Here is a 23,601-nt window from a genome sequence, read left to right as displayed (position 1 = left end):
GAGCTGCAGATCGTGGAGACATTTTAATCACTCTCCTACTGTACAGGTTTTTTAAATCATAAAAAAAATTGCTTAGTCAATTAAACATTGTTTTTTTATATAGATTCACTGTGGAAAAATACTTAAAATGCTATTTAGAGGGATTGAATCCATAATCTGCTCCCCCCTCCTTTCTTTCTCTCTGTTTGTCTCTGTGTATGTATGTATGTATATTAAATTAATACATTTACATCTTGGGAAAAATGAAAAGGCTAATCTCCTTTTTTCAGGCTCGTGTGTTGGCTTTGCTGGATTGGGAACTGTCCACTACTGGACATCCAATAGCAGACTTGGCCTACTTTCTCATGCCACACTACTGGCCCGGCCACTACAAAGTCATCAGCACAATGAGTGGAGTCACAGGAGTGGACGGTGGGGGTCTTATATTTACTTGTTTTGTTAAATTTTAGATAGTTAACGGGATAGTCCGGCCACATATAAAATTCATAATTTGCTCATATTAAATTTAAAAAGATATTTTATTGAATCGTGAGATGTCTCTGTCCCTCTTTTAAAAATTTTGATGACCTGGTTTAACATGCTAAATCAAAATCACTGATTTCCGTGCAGCATGCACAGGCAAGTAATGTTTCTATATTTCACTAATGCTTTTACACAGTGTGAACTCTGCATTAGATAAAGAAATTTAAATCCTTGTTGATTTAAGGGTGCAGTAGGTGATCTTCCACAATGCCAACCTGTTATAGCATAATCACAGTCCCTCCCCTGGCGTCCAGAGCCACGCCTCCTGAAGCACGAGCATGCACACCTTAAAGATGACAGCAGAACCCTCTCTCATGTGTTAAAAGCGACTAGTGCTTGTCCGGTGCACACATTACACTCATTACTGAGCCATACTTGCATGCTATTTCAGAGCGAATATTCAGAGTAGCATGGTAAACAATATAGGGAGCGGGTCACAGGTCTCCATAGTTCAAGAATGAACAAATGTGATGTGAATATAAAACCAATTTCACCTCAGTAAAGCAGGCTAAGCGGTATAGCGCTATTTACTTGTGTTTTGTTGTTAAACTAAATAAAATCTACATTATCGATGCTGTAAAAGGTCCCTTATGAAACTGAAAATAGTCACATCAATCTTTCACCGGAAGATTTCAGTGGCTGAACAACACTTCTGTGCATATAACCCATTTGTAACAACAACATCTACATCAGCATTGCGTGGCTAAAATAGTTTTAAAACAGAACATAACCTGCCTAAAAGAAATCCTTCAGCCATGGTGTCATCCTTCCTCCAGAGTGCAAAGGTAACTCCAATATTGATTCAGGTTTTTAAAAAGTTTTGATTTGATTTTCGTGCGCTCTCCCTCTCTTTCTCTCATGAAAGCACAGCACACAAACGGCGGATCTGCATGCAAATGGCTTCGCATTAGTTCAAAACTGTGTTTGCTGACAGACAGTTTGAGATACTTATTGGTATTACGAGAGATGTCTGCGCGACACTTTAATTGGATGAACATTTTTTAGTTTTATGCCTTACCCAGAATATAAAAATAAACACATTTAGATCATTTACTTTAATCATTACTATAGGAATGTTAAGAGACTTTGAACGAGCACAACAAAAAATATTTCTTTTTTTTAAACAAGTGTTTTTATTAGTTTTACAATACATTTTTAATAATTACCAAACAACACAGCAATAACAAAAAATACAAGAAATAAGCATTTATAATGCAAAGAAAATGATGGTTATAATAAAGTAATAATAATAATAAATAATTAAAGAAAAAAAATTAAGTTATTATTAAAAACCAATTAGGGCACATAAACGGTTTCAATGAAAATACAAAGAGACAGTCAATGGGGTAGTAAGCATATTAAGCAGTACACTGCTGCTTAGAATCCACATTATATTGGTCCAGGTGAGCAAGAAATGCTTGCCATATATTGTAATACTTAGCAAGATTATCAATAACTCCATAACAGACTCTTTCCACGTGCAATATTTGAATAAGATAAGTTAACCATGTCTTAAATTGAGGAACCGAATTTCCACAGTTTTAGAATGACACTCTTAGCAATAATCCATCCATAAATTATGGTGCTTTGTATGGACACATTATGATCCAGCAGAGAACTAGAGTACCCAAATAACAAAAAATGTTTCTGAAGACAATCACCTACTGCACCTTTAATGTCTAACCTAATGTAACATTTTTATTTCAGATTTTCCATGTTATATTTAATTAACAGGTTTCTGTGGTGTAAAACAAAATTAGACCGTTAAATAATTTCAGATTTTTTCACCTTTAATATAAACTATACCACTGCACAATGAACATAATTGATATGCATATAAAGGACAAAAACATAAACATTTGTGGGCATGTCTGCCTGTAAAAAATGTTTTAAAGAGCCCATATTATACATGAAATAGGGTCATATGTAGGTTGTAAGGGTCTCCAACAACAGTCTAATATGCATGCAAGGTCATAAAACACTTTTATGGTCTTATAATCTGCATTTATTTTTACCTAATTATCCCAGCGACTCCCATATGAATCGTTCAGCGATTCATTTGTTCCCAAACCCGTCCTCAGCGCGAAGCTAATCTGCGCTGATTGGACCGATGACAGCCTGCTGCGATTGGTCGACAGTGACAGGCTTCAGCACGAGACAGAGTGAAATGCCCAGCTGGTAATCAACATTATAAAAGTAGTCACAGTGCACACGCGCTTCATAGTGTAAGGCTTTTTTTCACACACACACACACACACACACAACCCTCCTCAGAAGAACGGGGGAGATCGAGGCGAGTCTCCTAGCCTCTCCCTCTCCCTCTCTCTCTCTCACACACACACAACGCTCCTCAGAAGAACTGGGGAGATCGACGCGAGTCTCCTAGCCTCTCCCTCTCCCTCTCCCTCTCTCTCTCTCTCACACACACACACAACGCTCCTCAGAAGAACTAGGGAAAGCGACGCGAGTCTCCTGTCTCCTAGCCCCTAGGCGTCACAAACTCTACCTGTTCTTTTTCTCTCTCTCTCTCTCTCACACACACACACACACACACACACACACACACACACACACACACACACACAACGCTCCTCAGAAGAACTAAGGAAAGCGACGCGAGTCTCCTGTCTCCTAGCCCCTAGGCGTCACAAACTCTACCTGTTCTTTTTCTCTCTCTCTCTCTCTCTCACTCACACACACACACACACACACACATAAACACATCACGTTCCTCCTCAGAACTAGGGAGATCGACATAGGAGTCTCCTGTCTCCTAGCTTACGATCGCCATAGCAACGACAAACGGAAGTGGAACGCGAGCTCACAAAAGCCTTTAACGTTAAATCCGTAAACAAAGCGGCACGCGTCGTGTTTTTAACGTGGCTTACATGTGATAAGAGAATATAAAGAGTAACCGCGTGTACTGTACCAGGTTAACAAGTAACAAAACACAATAAATACATAATTTGCAAGTTAAACGAGGCAACAATTTTAATCGCACTTACTTACACTAGTGAATAAACCTCAACCACTGACTCTTCACAGTTCACAACTCATCTTTGGGTAGAGACTGTCAATATTATCCATCTGAGCACAGCGTGACTTCATTCGACCGGCGGCGTCTGTGTGTGTGTGTCTAGTGTTTTTTCTGTGTTAGTGGGCGGGGCCGCAGGTTTCAAATCTCCCTGGTTTGCGCGCGTAACTACTGGCGAGGCTTGTGTTTCGTGGCTGCGTCATCGCGAAACACCTAATGACTCGTTATCAAGACGACTCGTTTGAAGCACTATGAGTCGACTCTTTTATAGATGAATCAATAGTTTTAAACACTGTACACTTACAGATTTAAGCCTTAGCTGGATATTTCACTTCACTTAGAGCTGTGTTACACACTACATGGAAGGGCATTTTCAAAAACCCATAATATGGGCTCTTTAACTAAACTCATTCACTTAATTTTTTTGACTCAAATTTGTCATTCACTAATCTCTCATCAGCATGACCATACTGTGCAGCAGTGTGCAGACCACATGATTGGTTGAGTGTACTGAACGAATATGCCCTTCACTGTGTTTTCATTCTGAACGGACGGAGAGAGTCCTCTCATTCATGAACAAACTGCATTTTAAACTGAATTGAATTTCTGCAGATATTAATGTCCTAAATAACTTTACCATGGTTTAAGGCCTTAAATGTATTGAGGTCCTAGGCCATTTAGTGGTTAATAGACAAGTTATAATACATTAAAATCTATTCTGGATGTAACTGGGTGCCAGTGTAAAGACCTGAGAAAAAGATGTAATGTGCTCTGATTTTCTGGTTCTGGTCAGAATCCTGGTATAGATCGACATTGCAAAGTGGACTTAAAGCCTGATTATTGGTTTTTGAAAATCACGTTACATGCACCCTAACCCTAACCCAACTCTAAGTGAATGAAATTGTCAAGTTGAAGTTTAAATCTGAAAGTGCATTAACTATTGATTCTCAAAGTGGACTCGTTTGTGGACTCGTTTATATGAATAGTTTTGGTTTCAAATCTTTAGCCATTTTGTGTTGACGTCGATACGAAACATTACCATATGATACACCAGACCCAGGAAAACTTGAACCTGCCCTTCAATAGCAGAGTACAGGGGATGGGATTAATCATGACTGATCACACTGATCACTATGAGATGGCTTGAGATGCGGCTGTTGGAATACATGGTTAAAGTTAATTTTCACAACAATACTACAGTATAGCCAAGCAAATCAAATGGGAGTCATTGGGATAATTAGTTAAACATAAATGCAAATTATAAGACAATGAAAGTGTTTTTTGAACTTATGTGCATATCAACCTGTTGTTAAAGACCCTAAAATCAAAATGTGACCTTTCTATTGCATAATAAGGCCTCTTTAAATTATTTTAAGGCATTTTAAAGATTTAATGGTTTGAAACTGTTCGACAGACTGGTTGACAGACAAGTAGTTTACCCCTATAAAATAAATGGTTTGCTAAATAACTGAAAACTTCTGCATTTTCTATTATTGTTTTCAAGAATAAAGAATGTCATATGCAAGTTATAAACAATGCACATATCATTTTTTTAGTCTTCTATGGAAAAGCTATGTTCCATATTTGAATATTTTGTACATTAAATGTATACAGTATTTTAACTAAAATACGCTTAAATTAAACTAAATATATTTAAGTCAACTAAATCTACAGTAGATTTAGTCAGTTAAAATCTTATGAAATTTAGTTGGCTAAAACTAGACAAACTAAAATGATCCAGATGATTAAAATATGACTTAAAATAAAATATAATTTTTGCCAGTTCAGGGGTCTGTTCTTCGTAAGTGGATTACTCAGTTAGCTGGATTTGGATATTGACAATTAAACATGATCCAGGATCGTTTCGTTTTCAAAGAGTTGTTGTCATAGCAACAGTTCTGGTAGCTCAAACCTGCTCGGAAGCAGGCTCATTTCATATAAATTGAATTAGATCGAGTTAGTTCAAGCAAAGATAATACTAAAAAGTATATATATTTAGTATAAGTATATATAAGTAAAAAATATATAAAGTTAAAAAATATATTTTAATAAAACTTATGCAATCTTTGAAATAAAAGTACAAAGAGTGCCACCTGGTGGTTCAAAGATGAAATTTATTGATATGAACTTTTTGGCTACAAATGCGTACATGCACAATATTCGACTTAAAAAAAAAATATATAGGCCTAATAATTTATGCAGTTATGCATGTGTTTTGACCACTAATATGCCAGTGACTGACACCTTTACAGATATCAAAATGCTTTTTGATGCAAAATTAATTTATACAGTTACTTTATGCCGATTAAAAAAACTTGAGTAGGCCTATAATAAAGAAAATCTTCTCTAAATGTAGAACTAAATACATTGAAATGCATTGAAATACATGATGGCACATGAAAGTGTAAAGCCTGCAGCTCACCACAAATGTGGAAAGTTATTTCGTATCATACTTAAACCATTTACTATGAATTTGATGTAATTTTGCTCACATGGATAATTGAATATTAATCAGATGATGTCATTATGCTGCTGTGCCGTCAGCCAATCGTTGCATTGCTGATCATGATTTCGAGGATCGCTAGATCTGTCCTTCACAACACACGCAGCAATCTCAGATCAGATCATCCAGACATTTAAATCTGATTCGCGAAGTTGTTTGAAAAACCAAATTAGCCAGAGATCAATTATCAAGATTAAAAGATCCAGGATCTGCCAAATCATCTTAGATCATTTAAGCGAGGTACGAAGAACGAACCCTAATGTGTGAGAGACATTAACCTTTTGTCTACATGCTTTTTGTCTGTCTGCCTATGCATTTAAATTAGTACTAATTCACTAATTTATGCTAAAGAGATCAGAACCACTAGGTTCTAGGGCCAAGCTCATTCCTGTATTCATTTGCATGATTTGTCTTCACCTCTGTGTCACAGCCCCCTAAAATGTATAAAATACAGTGTTGTACTAAACTAATGAGGCTTCTTGAAGACTTTAAGCATCAAACTTTGCTTTAAGGTGCGAGTAAGAAAATGTTAGGAAATTTTTTTTTTTTGTGGGGTTATTCTAAGGCACTTGAAATGAGGGCAAATGTTTACTGACTGTTATTTAGAATACATTTAAATGTGAATGCTTAATTCTGCACATTATAATTCTCCCATTATAACAGGGTGTGCACACTTATGCAACACTTACGCAAGTGTCATATTTTTCTTTCTCCTCCCTAAAAAATTCAGCTTGTTTTTATTTGGGTTGTTAGTAAACCTCTTTAAAGGTGAGTCTGAAATGATTTATTTTTTATCTAATTTTTTACATTACAGAAACCTGGAATTTTTAACAGGGGTGTGGAGAATTTTTATACTTACTGTATGTTGGAGCACTGCCCATGAGGCTAACGGCATCCACCATGACATGATCCTGAGACCTGTCAAATCTCACAAGACACAACAGATCTCCTGATCTTGTTACACCCCTAATATTTCAATATTTATCACATTCACAGCACAATCTTCGTTTCAAATCATTCGATTTATATTAATCTAGTGTTGAGATCTAACAGACACCTGGAAGAATGTAATGTGATTTCAAGAGTTCACACTTAGCTGATGATTAATTATAAGCTTGTTTGGCATGCTGTCCCGGGAGAGAGCCCTGAGCTCATAAGATCCTCGAGCCCGGGGCTCCCTCCCGTTGCAAGGCGAGAAGGGAGTTTGAGCTCAGGTAGATCTCGAGAACTCCCCCGCTGTAATAACCAATGAACAGCCAGTGATTGCTCTTGAGAGATAACCATTTACTAGGAGCATGTCTATAGTGCCAGTTTGGATTAGTCAATTAACTTATGTTGCATGGTTTTTTTTTGGACGGTGGGAGGAAACCGGGAAACCCACGTGAGCACGGGGAGAAAATGCAAACTCCGCACAGAAATGTCTGCTGGTTTGGTAAAGCCTAGAACCAGAGACATTCTTGCTGTGAGGCAACAGTGCTAAGCACTGGGCCACCGTGTCACCCATCTAGGAAGAAGGAGGAGTAGGGGTGGATGGGGGGATTCTTCAAAACGAAGATAGCGGTGGTACGTAACCCAGGGTATTTGTAGTAGCTTAGGAGTCGTCTGATTGGTGCATTGAGAATTGGATAATGCAGATCCAGCCGCTAGCAATCATAAGCATGTGATCCTCTCGAAACTTGTTTATAACTAAACTTCACTTAGAGAAGGCAATAAATTCCAGCAGGAAAAAGTCATTTTATGCAAAATCATCGACATTTATTAACACATCTGATATAATAATAGGGATATTGAAGAGAGTTTTATTTTGTTGTCTCTCATAACTGAACATGATGCAGTTTGAATCATTAATGGAGAGTGATTGTGACTCAAAAGTGCACAACACAGTGACTTAAAGTGTTGGTGGTTGACTTGCTTGGGGCAGTGGACGGTGCAGCATTCAAGAAAAGTCTAGTTCTTTTGGGGCAAAAGTGAGCAGAGGATCGCCAGTTTGCCAACAAATACGTTCACATACCTTAATGTGATGCATAGTGTGTATGCCATACTGAAAAGATAGGTCTTTAATCTAGCTGTGAACTGAGAGAGTGTGTCAGTCTCTGACATAATCAGGAAGGCTATTCCAGAGTTTAAGAGCCATAAATGAGAAGGCTTTACCTCCTTTAGTGCACTTTGCTATTTTGGGTACTACTAGAAGCCCTGAGTTTTGAGATCTTAAAGAGCGGGTTGGATTGTAGCGAATCAGAATGTTGGTTAGATAAACAGGAGCCAGATTATTTAAAGGCACCTATGGTGAAAAATCTACTTTTCAAGCTGTTTGGAAAGACATATGTGCATGTATGGTGTATAGACCGTCATATTGGGGTGATATAAACACACCCAGTCCTTTTTTTTCAATTTAGCAACATAAAAACGGTGGACCAGTTGGAGCGGTTTTCAGATCGACCGCAACTTTACGTAGGAGTGCGGTCCCCCTGCCCACCCAATTGATTGACAGCTGCGGGTATTAACATGTCCCAGTAGTCACGTGTATAATCATATCAACAAGACCAGACGTGCACAAAGCAACCTGGAATAAAAGGTGTGTTCGGTTTGCTAGGATCATCAATGATCATCAAATGTGATCAAGAGTAAGTTTCACATGTTTAAAATGTTTTAAAACAGTGCATGTGTGTAATGAAGTACAACGATTTAGCTTAGCTTTACTTCATCAGCACAGCCGTGTGTCAGAACAATTATAAAAGAACACGCTTCAATCCCGGTTTGTGGACATTAAATCAGGTTTATTTTGTACATTAACATAACATATATCCCTACAGCAGTGGATATTAACCTGTATCCTGTCACATTTGGATGCAAAAAGAGTGCAAAGCTAAACGGGTGCTCTGTGTGTGTGTGTGTGTGTGTGTGTGTGTGTGTGTGTGTGTGTGTGTGTGTGTGTGTGTGTGTGTGTGTGTGTGTGTGTGTGTGTGTGTGTGTGTGTGTGTGTGTGTTTGTGTGTGTCTGCTGCGGTGTGTGTGTGCGCGTGTATCTGTGTGTGCGCGCGTGAACTTTGTGTGACTGTGCGATGCAACTGCACAATAAATACTCATTGATAAAGTTCTTACTGTAGTATTTCTCACAAACGCGACGTGAGATCTGCTTCCTTTAAGTCTGTCTGTTGTCTGACACAGCCAAGGGAGGAGATTGAGGAACGCAGAAAGGCACGTAGAAACGGTGGGCGGGGAGGACCAGCCTTAAATGAGCAGTACACCAAAACCACCACCCAGTGCAAAAATGTATAAATAGGAATTTAATAAAAGGTATAATAAAAAATCTGATGGGTGTTTTGAGCTGAAACTTTACAGACACATTCTGGAGAAGCAAAACACTTATATTAAATCTGAAAAAAGGGCTAACCTAGGTGCCCATTAAAGCTTTATAGGTAAGAAGCTATATTTTATAATCAATATTTGACTTAATTGGCAACCAGTGTAAAAAGATAAAATTAAGGTGATATGGTCATATTTTCATGACCTTGTAAGAACTCTGGCAGCTGCATTTTATTAATAGAGGATGCTGGGCGACCAACAAACAGAGCATTACAGTAATCCAGCCTAGAAGTCATAAAAGCATAAACTAGCTTTTCTGCATCTGAGATAGCACCGTGTGATGGCACCATTAATGCTGAAAAGTACATAGAGATTTTGGAGCACAATATGCAGAAATATACACAATATACAAAACTGCAGAGGAAGAGAATACAGGTATTTGACTGGCCTGCCTGCAGTCCCGACCTGTCTCCAATAGAGAATGTGTGGCGCATTTTAAATTAATTCAGCATATTAATAAATAATAATTTAACATAATATAATTTCAGAAATGGTTTTAAGACACTGGAAACTTTAAGCTGTGATCACAGGAGTAAATAATGTTTTAAACAACATTCACACAAGGAGTGACGCAGTGGCGCAGTAGGAAGTGCCAAGTCGAAAGACATGCGGTACAGGGTAGGCTAAATTGTCCGTAGTGTATGAGTGTGAGTGAGTGGGTATGGATGTTTCCCAGAGATGGGTTGCAGCTGGAAGGGCATCCGCTGCTTAAAACATGTGCTGGATAAGTTGGCGGTTCATTCCGCTGTGGCGACCCTGGATTAATAAAGGGACTAAGCCGAAAAGAAAGAGAATGAATGAATGAACATTCACACAAAAAACAATTACTTTAAATCAAATAATATTTTTTGACTTTTATTTAACTTATAAATAAATATGGAAATGGCTGTTGGTATGTGATTTGGGTTTGAATGTTCAAGGCGGGAACTCATCAGCAAATAAGGATCTCTTATCTGCAAATACTGAATTGCATTCATTCCATGTGGATTACTAAACCAGAAAACGTTTGATTTCAAAAAGAGTTTGCTCATTTAAGTGTTTGCAAGCCATGTGGACAGAAAGCCCCCCAAATCATTAAATAGGGATGTTCTAAAATGCGTATATGCATTTTCAGACCCCAGGATATTAAACATCAGATCACTAAACAATAAGTCACTTATAGTCAATGATTTTATCAATACAGTATGCCTAAATTTTTCTGGCTAAATGGCAGTCCTAAATTAAGCAGCTCCTCCAAACTATGATTTTATGAGTCTGCAGAGCTAAAAGGAGAGGTGGGGGAATAGCTGCTCTATTTAAATATATCTTTGAGTGTAAGCAAGTGTCATTTGGTGATTATTTGTCTTTTGAATATCTGAGTATAGCACGTGGTGCTCCATGCATTTTACTGATCATTATCTACAGACCTCCAAAATATTACAGAACTGTTATCAACCTCTAAATTTGACTATTTTACCATTGCTGGGGATTTTAATATTTGCATTTATGATCCTAAAATCAATGCTGTAAAAGGGACAGGGACCCCCACACAATTATGGACATACTTGTAGATTTACTAATAACTAAGGTTTTACACATTTCCTTCACTGTTGTTAAAAATGTTGCACTGATTTTTATTTTTTAATATCTTGATTACCCAAGACCATATTTCTTACCACAGATATGCTGATGACACTATGCCGAAGTCAAATTCGATGTCAAAGTCATTGCATTTGGAAATAGAAATGACACATAATTCTCAAAGTGAATGCATGCCTTGGCTCTAGGGGTCAAACCACAAAAAATAAGGTCAAGATTCTGGTGTGATTCTGGGGTCAGATTTTAGTTTTAGTAGTCATGTCAAAGCAGTAACTAAATCAGCATACTATCATGTCCAAAAAAAAAAAAAATATATATATATATATATATATATATATATATATATATATATATAGTATGCTGATTTATTAAGAGTTCAGATGCAAAACCCTCTTAATCCATCAGACCTCTTTTCTTGTAAATGAGCATTTTCTATCAGGCTCCTCTGTTTAGGTTCAGACGTTTCATTTTATATGTAATGATAAGGTTATTAGCTAGTAAATAAAATACCTTTTTTCAAAAATGTCACTTTAGACAATTCTCTGTTTTTTTTAACAAGGTAGATTTTCTTTTGCATCAAAACCAGCTAAATCCACTTGTGCTTTTTATGCAAAACCCTCTAAATCCACCTATTAAGACAAGACAGTGTAATAAGTTGAAAAATCACTAAAGATGCAATTAGAAATTATTTTACCAAACATAAAACACAACCACAAACCACCTGAAGTTAAAAATACATCTGTCAAGTAAGTGGCAGTTCATTCCGCTCTGGTAACCCCTGATAAACGGGACTAAGCAGAAGAAAATGAATGAATGAAATCTTTCAAGTGCATTAATCAATAACATTAAAATTTACATTAATTAAATCTTAACAATCTGTTGTCATTTCTGATATTTGGGATTTGGATTTAATGTAAGTAGAGCAATGTAAACTAGCTTGTTAGATTCAAAAAATGTAGTGTAAAATATTGTGAAACTTCAATATCTGTGCATTGTCCATTACAAAAAAAATATACTTTTTGAAGTAATATAAAAATTGTATAGTTTTATACATTTTATTGATATTTTAAAACATAGTTTGCATTAGCAAAAAAAAAAACAAAACAAAAACAAAAAACACAAGGTAGGCCTACTGTGCAAATAAAAGGATGTCATTTATTCATCCTTACTATACTCAAGGTCTTGGTCTCTTTTTCGTCTGTTGTTTTACCTCATAGCATCCATGCGGAATAAAAGAACAGCATCTTAACTTTGTCTTTCGTGAAATGGAGTTGCCGTTTAATGTATAGTAAATCGGACTCATTCAAAGTAGCGCTGCTGCGCAAACAAACGTTATGAATGCATGAACTCTTCATATATATATATATATATATATATATATATATATATATATATATATATATATATATCCACAAATATTTAGACTTCGACACAATTCTGACATTTTTGGCTCTATACACCATTTTTGGCTCTATACACCAACTCAATGGATTTGAAATGAAACTAACAAAATGTGCTTTAACTGCAGACCGTCAGCTGTAATTTGAGGGTATTTACATCCAAATCAGGTGAACGCTGTAGGAATTACAAGTTTGCCTTCCACTTTTATGTGCCTTCCACTTATTAAGGGACCAAAAGTAATAGGACAAAATAATAATGATAAATCAAACTTTCACTTTTTAATACTTGGTTGCATATCCTTTACAGTCAATTACAGCCTGAAGTCTGGAATGCATAGACATCACCAGACGCTGGGTTTCATTCCTAGAGGTGCTCTGCCAGACCTCTACAGCAACTGTCTTCAGTTCCTGCTTGTTCTTGGGGCATGTTCCCTTCAGTTTTGTCTTTCAATTCAATGTGGTTTAAAAATCACTACTGAGAGTCCAAACACTGAAGAGCAAATCCAACGATGCGCAGCTCTTCACATCCCGAACCGTGCAAGCCAGTGGCGACAGCGGAGAGGGAAAAAAAACTTCACTAATTGACGAAAGTGAAGAAAAAAACCTTTAGAGAAACCAGACTCAGTTGGGCATGACCATTTTAATTTCTCTGCTGGCCAAACGTCTTGTGCAGAGCTGCAGTCTCAGCGGCGGAGGCTGGAAGTGAGTCTTCAGCAAGTGAAATGCATGCTCAATCGGATTCAGGTCAGGTGATTGACTTGGCCATTGCGTAACATTCCACTTCTTTCCCTTCAAAAACTCTTTGGTTGCTTTTGCAGTATGCTTTGGGTCATTCTCAATCTGCACTGTGAAGCACCATCCAATGAGTTCTAAAGCATTTGGCTTAATATGAGCAGAAAATATTGCCCAAAACACTTCAGAATTCATCCTGCTGTTTTTGTCAGCAGTCACATCATCAATAAATAAAAGAGAACCAGTTCCATTGACAGCCATACTGTACATACCCACGCCATGTCACTACTAACACAATGCTTCACTGCCTAGGATCATGAGCAGTTCCTTTCCTTCTCCATCTTCTCTTCCTATCACTCTGGTACAAGTTGATCTTGGTCTCATCTGCCCATAGGATGTTGTTCCAGCACTTTGAAGGCCTTTTTAGGATTCTAATCTGGCCTTCCTGTTTTTGAGGCTCAACGATGGTTAGCATCTTGTGGTGAACCCTCTGTATTCACTCTGGTGTAGTCTTCTCTCCTGGAGAGTGTTCTTGATCTGGCCAACTGTTGTGAAGGGTGTTTTCTTCACCAGGGAAAGAATTCTTCATCCACCACAGTTGTTTCCGGGGTCTTCCAGGTCTTTTGGTGTTGCTGAGCTCACTGGTGAGTTCTTTCTTTTTAAGAATGTTCCAAATACGCCTGATGTTTTTGCTATCTCTCTGATGGGTTTGTTTTGTTTTTTCAGCCTAAAAAGGACTTTCTTGACTGATAGTGACAGCTCTTTGGATCTTATCTTGAAAGTTGACAGTAACAGTTTCTAAATGCAAAAAACACACTTGAAATGAACACTAAACCCTATGTCTGCTCATTGTAATTTGGATAATGAAGGAATACCACACACCTGGCCATGGAACAGATTAGAAGTCAATTGTCCAATTACTTTTGGACCCTTAACAAGTGGGAGGCACATATGCAAAGTGGTGTAATTCCTACAGAGTTCATCTGATTTGGATGTAAATACCCTCAAATTAAAGCTGACAGTCTTCAGTTAAAGCACATCTTGTTCATTTAATTTCAAATCCATTGTGTTGGAGAGCCAAAAATGTTAGAATTCTGTCGATGTCCAAATACTTATGGACCTGACTGTATATATCACAGTATGGGGCTGATGGTTTGGTTCATGAACTCCCACATAGGTATTAGGTTGAAAAGACCAAAGCAGTGCGCAACAGCTTAGCAGCCATTCACAAAGAATGCGTCATTGTGTCTGTAAACATCCCTACCCAGTTCATTTGTAGTTACTTGGGTTTTTTGATGCCTTTATAATTGTCTTGTTTTGTTTTGTTTAATAAACTTTTTCATCTCATTTTAAATCTTAAATGACAATATAGCAACAGAAACTTCTGATTCAAAAATATCTTGTTCTTGTTTTGGCTCAGCACAAACTAAAGCTCTAAAGGGCACCTATTTTACCCTTTTTTAAGATTTAATATTAATATTATGGTTCTTCTGGGTGTGCCAATTTAGGTTCAGTTCAAAACACAATATAGATTTTTTTTATTATAATGTGTTAAAAAGTGTATTTTTGGGGGCGTGTACACGGGTTGTTGTTTTGTGTATGGCAACAGGCAGACAAAGAGAAGCAACATGAGTGAGAAGGACCAGCATTCAGCCGTACATGTACGACCCGGACTCAGACACCGACCAAGCAGAGACTACGTTGAGGAATCAGTATTCCTAATGTGCCAGAATGTGTCAGAGTGGTAGTTACAAAATCATTTGTGTCTTTGTGTAGTTTTACATCCGCTATGTAACGATGCATGGGTCATCCGTATAGGGATGCAACGATTAACCGTTTTCACTATTAACTGCACTTTAATTGGTCATGGTTAAATAATCAAAAAGTATTCTCAAGACCGTGTAGCACCGTAGAGCAAGGGTGTTCCTTTGGTGAAGTTGCTTTGACTCACACGCTGAAAATGGCAGATGACAACAAGCTGAGGATGTGGTAATCAATATTGGTGGGCGTGGGGACCGCAGTCGTACGTCAAGTTGTGGTCAGTCTCAAAACCGCTCCAATTGGTCCACCGTTTTTATGTTGTTTAATTGAAAAAAAGCACTGGGTGTGTTTATATCACCCCAATATGACAGTCTATACCAAGGATCACCAAACTTGTTCCTGGAGGTCCGGTGTCCTGCAGATTTTAGCTCCAACACTAATCAAACACACTTGAACAAGCTAATCAAGGTCTTACTAGGTATAATTAAAACACCCAGGCAGGTGTGTTGAGGCAAGTTAGAGCTAAACCCTGCAGGGCACCGGACCTCCAGAAATGAGATTGGTGATTGAAAAGTAGATTTTTCACCATAGGTGCCCTTTAAGCATGTATTATTATTTTATAGATTTTTTTTCTGTTTCAATTTAACAACTCTCTTTTTTTCAACAACTCTCTATATCTCATGTATTAATCTTTCTTTTGTTTTAACAGGAATTCCCTCACCAGATGACCTTATCTCTATTTACTGCTCTTGCCGAGGGATCCCAAACTCTCTTCCTCAACAAAACTTCTTTATTGCCATGGCCATTTTCAAAATGGCTGCAATTGCGCAGGTATTAATTTTAAGCTTGCGTAGTCAATTGCTGCCAGGGCCAAGCCACAGTGATTAAAACCATATACCTTCCAGAAAATTACATGATTAGTAAATTCCAGATTTAATCAGAATATGGATTATCCTGTAAGTATTCTCTTTCTTTCACCATCTTAGGGAATTTATGCAAGGCATTTATTGGGCAATGCCAGTTCTGTTGACGCAGCTGAGTTCGGAGAGAGTGTGGAGCCATTAGCTGAGCTGGGTTTACAGATCGCCCTCAGGTAGAACCCCACAGTGTCAACTCTACATTAACTTATTATTCGGAACACTAATTAAGAGCTTTTAGATAAAATCCGAGAGCTTGGTCATTCTGTATAGACAGTAACAGTCCTAAAACCTTCAAAGTTTACAAAAAAAAAAACATTGTCTAAATATTCAGTGTGACTTCAGTGTATAAACGTAATCATATAGAACTTCAATAACACCTTTGTGTAACTATAAACTGTAAAAATGTTTTTGCCTATGTTCTAATAATATCCAGCTTTGTTTATGTCTGCGGTTCCTGAGAATGTGCGTATAATTATAGAATAGGGTTGGGCGATTTGGCCTAAAATCAAAATCTCGATTAATTGAACATTTTAACTCTATTACGATTAATGAACGATTATTTTATTAATTTATTTATTTTGACCTCATAGTTCACTGACAAGTTTTGTACAGTAAATATACTGACATATTACAGGTGAGAGATTTTTGAATGAAAGGTGCATTACTTGATTTAAAAATAATTGAGGGAAAAACACACTATCCACTATCTATGATTATTTATTGAGCATCAATGTTGAGCAACTGAAATTAAAACACACAGTGCCTAAAATTAACTTCGCTTCTAAATAACTGAAAATAAATAACTTGCACTTTTGTAGACAAAATAAATTATTTTCAGTGTTTTTCATATTAAAAGTAGCAAATAAGCAGTATCTCTTCTAAATAAAATGACTCTTCCTATCCTGTATATAATATTTTAAACAGTGCGTTTCTTGCATCTTCTGTAAACAAATATTTTAATTTAAATAATAATTTTGATGTAATGGAAAATATGTCACCTCAAGGCATCTCTGGGGCAGCCAATGTAGTGCAAAGTAACACAACAGTAACAAACACATCCCGTGACTCCACACGTGGTAAGGTAAGTAATTAAAAAAAATTGACCTGGAAAACTGGATTGATTATTGGTTCTAAATGTCGATTTCGATTATTTTTCGATTAATCGCTTAGCCCTAACATAGAATCATTTTTGTGAGGGTGTACAACAGTAATTACAAAAATATAACAATTATATAACTATAATCCAGTGTTGTGGTAGGTGTATACATAAATAAAAAGATAAGAAGTTGAACAAACATAATCTAAATATCTCATCATAACCTACTGTCAAAAATGTTATGCTTTTTTTATTAAAAAGCTTCTATTATTATAATTTCTTTTATTATAATTGTCTGTGGCTTATCTTTGATTTTGTTTCTTTAGAATCAGACTATGTAATTAATTCTTTAAGAGGATAATTACTGGTTGTGTTTTTATTGTCAGGGTTTATAGTTTAAAATTTAAAATGTGATTATAAATGAGGTTGATATTTTAAAAAAAAATATTTATTTTTGTTTTCAGCCCCACGTTGGCCCTACCAATCTCTGATCAGCTGTTTATGCAGTCCTCCAAAGGACAGGCTGTCCTTCAGCATGTCAAAAGGTTCATGAGAAAGCATGTACTTCCTGCCCAACAGGTCAGCACCAAATGCCGTCATTTTTGTGGAAATTTTTCACATAATACCACATGAGTACAAGAAGATAAATGAGAATTATAAGTTGAAATGGTTATTGGAATAATAAAGTTATAGAAAATATAATTATATAGAATATATAATTTAAATTATAATTAAAAAAATACTAAAAACAAAAATTATAGTTAAAATAATAACTGTAATAGTTAGAATTATAATTGTTATTAATTTGTGTCCACAATTAAGAAATGTATATATCCTTGCTTTAATTGTAAGTTGTTTTTAATAGGAAGTAAAGGAGTATTATGCCACACACAAGGACACAGCTGAGAGATGGTGTACACCCCCTGTGATAGAGGAGTTAAAGGTGATAATACATTTACACTATATAGTTGAAGTCAAAATTATTAGCCCCACATGAATTATTAGCCCCCCTGTATATTATTTTCCTAAATTCTTTTTAACACTTTTCTAAACATAATAGTTTTAATAACTAATTTCTAATAACTGAAGACTTTTATTTTTGCCATGATGACAGTACCAGTGGCGTAGGGGGGCCCCTCATGATGAATTTTTATGCAGTGGATGCCCTTCCTGTTGCAACCTATTACGGGAAACATCCATACACACTCATTCACACACATACACTACAGACAATTTAGCCCACCCAATTCACCTGGACCGCATGTCTTTGGATTTGTGGGGGAAACCGGAGCACCCGGAGGAAACCCACGCAAACATGGGGAGAACATGCAAACTCCACACAGAAACGCCGACTGACCCAGCCAAGGCTCGAATCGGCAACCTTCTAGCTGTGAGGCGAATGTGCTACCCACTGTGCCACCGTGCACAAATTGACACACACCCTAACTTTTGATTAACAGTGTAGCTATAAAGGTTAATGGATCTGATTAAATGAGAGTAATTAAAGATTCTGTATGTTTTCAGGCAAAGGCTCGAGCTGTAGGCTTGTGGAATTTGTTTCTTCCTGAAGTGAGTGGTCTCTCTCAGCTGGATTATGCTTATATTGCAGAGGAGACTGGACACTGCTATTACGCCCCTGAGGTCTTTAACTGCCAGGCCCCAGGTAGGTGTGCGCCTCTGCAAGTCTCAGGAATTTTACTGTTTTTACGAAGCTTTTTATGATGGCTTCAAGCTAATTGATGTACATAACATACTTAGAAACATGCAATATTTATTAATGATATTGATATTTTATAGGCATCAATATTACAATACAAAATCTTGCTTGCCATATAGCTGAACTAATGTAGTAAAATGTGCTTTTGTAAAATGTTTTTAAACACATAACATAGTATCAGTCTTCATTTTCTTCTTTTTTTTTTACTTAACAATTGCGGCTTTTAAGGGGATATTTGGTATTATCTGATTTATTACTTACCCTTTATCAGGCATGGAACCATGTATGGCAATTTAGTTTACATCAATTACAATATAATTGTGTGTGTATATATACAGGACATTAACAGAGGCCAAGGTAGTTTTCAGCTGTGGCGGGTTAGACAGCTGCTCCCACTAGGCACTTTGGCTGGTTGAAAATAATTTAAAAATTCAATTCACTTCACCTTTATTTGTATAGCGCTTTTACAATGTAGATTGTGTCAAAGCAGCTTCACATAAAAGGTCATAGTAAATTGGAACAATGAAGTTCAGTTGAAATGTGATCTTAGAATAGAGAAGCAATACGGATGACAAAAATTGTTCACGCGAAAAAAGGAAAACAGGTAAATAACGAATGAGAGGATCAAGCACATTGTGAGACAAGTGCTCCTCACTCACTGATGAGGGCTTTAGTAAAGCCTGCACGCTCTCTTTTCCTTGCGTGAAGCAACCATGCCTGGAAAAGCAACTGGTGTGATCGGTTCTTTTTGAAATACAATGAAAAAAAGCGATGCTTTTGTGCCTACAGTCTTGCTACTTTCGAGAGTTCGAGATTCTATGTAAGCAGCAGCGGTTACCGCTTTCGCTTTAACCATTCTTTGAACAGATTATTAATGGCCCTAAAGGCCGTTAACCATGTGCGCATGAACATCCTTTTATTATCACGCACACGGAATGTTTTTCACCTGCTTTCTTTTTCTTTCTTTTTACAGTTATTTTTGTTAATGGTTTACTTTAATTATCATCCTTTACAATAACATTGCTTTAATAGGAGATTGCCTCTCCATTTATGAATAGTTAACTGGGGATCTGGGACCTTTAGCCAGGACAGGTTACTGTGCATAGTTTTAGATTCATGAGAATATTTTTTTAAATGTCAATTGGTTTTTAAAAAACATTTTTGTTGAATAAAATGTGTATGTATACAGCTATATTTTACTTGTGTTTGACACATTATTTAAAATTTGTGGCAAGGAAATAATTAGTTTGATGTGGCCAGAGAAAAAAAGGTAAATCCTTAGTGTTGAGCCTTGTAAAGTCATGTGAAATTAAACTAATTGCAATGTGACATTATGAAACCACAACCCATTTGCTCATGCTTATTGAGCAAGGTCACAACACACACACAAAAATCAAATGAATGAGGAGGCATGTGAGAATAACACATAATTTAAATCAAGCAATGTTAGCAGGCCAAAGTCAAATTTATGCAACATAGACCAATTATCAACCTACGTCACACGTGACGTCACACGGGTCCCCGGTTGCAAAAAAAACACAGGCTGCAATAGTAAAGATGTCATGTCGTGCGGTAGGATGCCAAATTCCAAGGTCCAAAAATAGAAAACTTAACTTTTACCATAAACCACACTGCATTAATGCTAAGTGCAGACGTCTTTGGCTAAAAGGGAGCTGAATGAAGTGATGACCTAATTAGAAATGCTGGACTCTGCAGTTTTCATGTCATATCAGGTAAGTTCACGCTATGCTGAATCATACACATTACTTGTTTTTGATTGCAGCAATGATTTCAGCAAAAACAGTTACATATGGTTAATTAAACTGAGGACACTGAATGCTAAGAATGAAAAGTGAAAGTGTGAGTTATTAAGCTAAACTTGGTTTTTATATTCACAAATTCATTCAGTGACAACTTGTGACACACTCCCTATATTGTTTACCATGGCGCTTTGAATATTCGGTCTGAAATAACCTGCAAGTGTGACTTAAAAACAACATTAACGCTGTTTATTTGACTGTGAACAATGTTGTACTTTGATAGTCATTGGCTGCTAATATGATTTCGCTATTTAGAGTTTGCAAATATTACTTTTATGAAATTATATTATTAAGGAAAAAGTCCGAATGTGCGAATATAAATCCAACATTACCTCTATGTGTAAGTTCACATACCCTGCCGTACAGGTGCATTTCTCTGTCAGAATGCTGTCGTTTTGCGTGTTGGTGATTAATTACCTAGGCCTTGTATAGCGTTAACTTCGTCTTCTTTCCTTGTCTTTGGCTAAGCAGAACATCGGTTTTTAGCTCTACATAGTGTTGAATCTGGTCATCCTGGAGCTTTATTTCTTGCACATGACCACACAGAACAACATTGTTGGCATCCTAAGACTTGTAGATCTTTAACTTCTCTCTTTTAAAATCACTTGGAGCTTCAATGAGATTGTATATTTGGGGCTGGATGCTTGGTCATTTCGTCTTATCCAGTATTCATTGGGAGCGTGCTATCGCAAAAGGACCTGTCAGATGAACGCCGCTCACTTTGATGCTAATTTTGCCGAATCACTGTGCTTATCATAGGGTGACGAGCTGTTATAATAAGCTGAAAGCATTATGTAAATAATATATATATATATATATATATATATATATATATATATATATATATATATATATATATAATGTGTAATCAATATATCTTATTTCTAAGACAACAACAAACTCTGTACTGCATCAGATGTCATTCCCTAGCTGTAAATGCTAGCGCTCCCAGTTTCTTTCTGCCACCTCCCTGCGTGCACATCCGGAATGTTTACAAACATGGTAATTGGCCTATAAAATATATTTTTCCAACAGCAAAAATGTGGCTAGTGAAAATGGCACGTGGTTAGTAACATTGAAAAACTACTAGTCACAGTGGCTGGTGATCAAAATGTTAATGTCAAACTCAGTGTGTATATATATATATATATATATATTCAATAATGTTTAAAAGTCTTGTAATAACCCCAGGTAACACTGTTTTTCCGATGAGCATTTCAATGAGTTCCCTTTAAAGTGTTAAGACAGGGATTTACCATTTCCGACTGATGCCTTTATCATATTTATTTTTCCTTACAGGACCTATTTATCCAAGCTTAATCCAGCCTTGGTCCCACTCTTGGCGCTCTTAATCTTAACTATGGTTATTAAAGAAATTCATACATTTATTTCATTATTGATATTGAGTTTTTATTGTTGTTATTATTGCACCCTTTAATAAATAATAAAAGTGGTAAAAGGTCAAATAACAATACTAAATGAATCAATTTAATCTGATGAATGGCATATTTTGAGGTATTAATATATATCTCTGCCTGTTTGTGTATATTTGTTTTTACATTTTGTGCTTTTCTCTACTCATGAAGGCCATGTTTATTTGTTTAGTAATACAGTAAAAACAATGTTGTGAAATAATACAATTTAATTTACAATTTTTAATATATTTTAAAACTGTGTTAAAACCCACCTTAATATGTTTTGCTTATATTACTTATATTACAAAAAAGCTCATATTACATGCTAATAATATTACTTAATATTTTAATTTGTGAGTCCAGGTTGTTTTGTAACATTATAAATATTTCAGTTTTTACCAATTTAATGCATTCTTGCGGAATAAAGTATAAATTAATTTTTGAAGATTTTTAGTGCAATCTTTGGAACAGTTGAATAAATTGTGAGTGGCTGATGGTACTATTGATATGATCATTTTCTAACAGATACTGGGAATATGGAAGTGCTGCACCTGTTTGGGACTGAGGAACAGAAGAGAATATGGTTGGAGCCCTTACTTAGAGGAGAGATACGGTCCTGTTTCTGTATGACAGGTGACAATATATTATATTATGTATTATTATTATATCTAGAAATACACTATATACACTTCATATACTATAGTATATACTCTATCTATCTATCTATCTATCTATCTATCTATCTATCTATCTATCTATCTATCTATCTATATGTTTGATTTTCTTTTTTATATACAGGATTGTGCCGTCGAACTGTTGTATAAATGCAATATCACACACGTGTCAGTGCGATATGGCTGTATATCAGCACTGGTGGGGCGCTAAGCCTCCCACTAGTGCTGATATACAGCCATATCGCAATGCTACTCGTGTGATATTGCTCATACATATATATATCTATATATATATAAATATTTATATATAGATATACATAGATATATATATATATATATATATATATATATGTAGATATATATATATGTATGAGCAATATCTTTTTTTATTAGGAACTGCTTTCTTCTGCCATTCATTCACATCTGCAGCTGACGTCAGAACAGCAGAAGCCGTTACTAATTCATCAACGTCACTTTAGAGCTAGTGTTTGAATGATTCTCTATAGCGTAATGTGAAGCGGCGCTTCTGGTGTGTGACCCCCTTAAGGTGATGACAAAACAGCTGATTTTGCTCACATTTTAAGATTATAAGGCTGAACGTGACATGAAATGCCATTCGTCTACAGAGATATCTCCCTACAGTCTATTACAGTCTACAGTATTTCTCTGTTGCCGTCGGTATTGTGACGGGTACCAGGTGTCCCAGCGTTTACCTGGAGACTTTAAGGAATAAAAAAAGGACACAGAAACTATTTCGCTCTTCCTATTGGCCTTTATGCATTTCTCCCAAGTGCTGTTGACGACATACATGCCAGTCAACGACAATGAATAGCAAAAGGAAAAGAAAAAGACACTCAAACATTCGTCGCAAAATAAAATGTTACATTATTGAAATAAAACGATACAGTGGTAGAGCAACCATCATACACTGCACCTCAGAGCTCGCCAGAACTGAACTGAGCTCTCTTACATGCGTGCTTGCACCTAAAAAGTAAAACAACCACAGAAATAATCCTCTTAAAGGGGACATTTATACACAATGCATATCAAACATTAAGCGACCA

The 23,601-nt window shown here is 36.4% G+C and overlaps 1 protein-coding gene across 1 annotated transcript in view; it reads left to right on the top strand.

Annotated features, from left to right (window-relative positions):
• acad11 (acyl-CoA dehydrogenase family, member 11) overlaps positions 1-23,601 on the top strand; it is a 104,114-nt gene that overhangs the window by 16,767 nt on the left and 63,746 nt on the right. Inside the window, exons 6-12 of the mRNA XM_056450163.1 lie at positions 270-411; positions 15,605-15,726; positions 15,882-15,988; positions 17,376-17,490; positions 17,777-17,854; positions 18,436-18,574; positions 22,389-22,496. Of these exons, the coding sequence (XP_056306138.1) occupies positions 270-411; positions 15,605-15,726; positions 15,882-15,988; positions 17,376-17,490; positions 17,777-17,854; positions 18,436-18,574; positions 22,389-22,496 (811 nt within the window). The remainder of the gene's footprint in view (positions 1-269; positions 412-15,604; positions 15,727-15,881; positions 15,989-17,375; positions 17,491-17,776; positions 17,855-18,435; positions 18,575-22,388; positions 22,497-23,601) is intronic.

This window comes from Danio aesculapii, chromosome 24 (genome assembly GCF_903798145.1).
Source record: "Danio aesculapii chromosome 24, fDanAes4.1, whole genome shotgun sequence".
NCBI classification, from domain to species: domain Eukaryota; kingdom Metazoa; phylum Chordata; class Actinopteri; order Cypriniformes; family Danionidae; genus Danio; species Danio aesculapii.
Note: the sequence above shows the minus strand (reverse complement) of the source record. Positions and strands in the feature narration are given on the sequence as shown.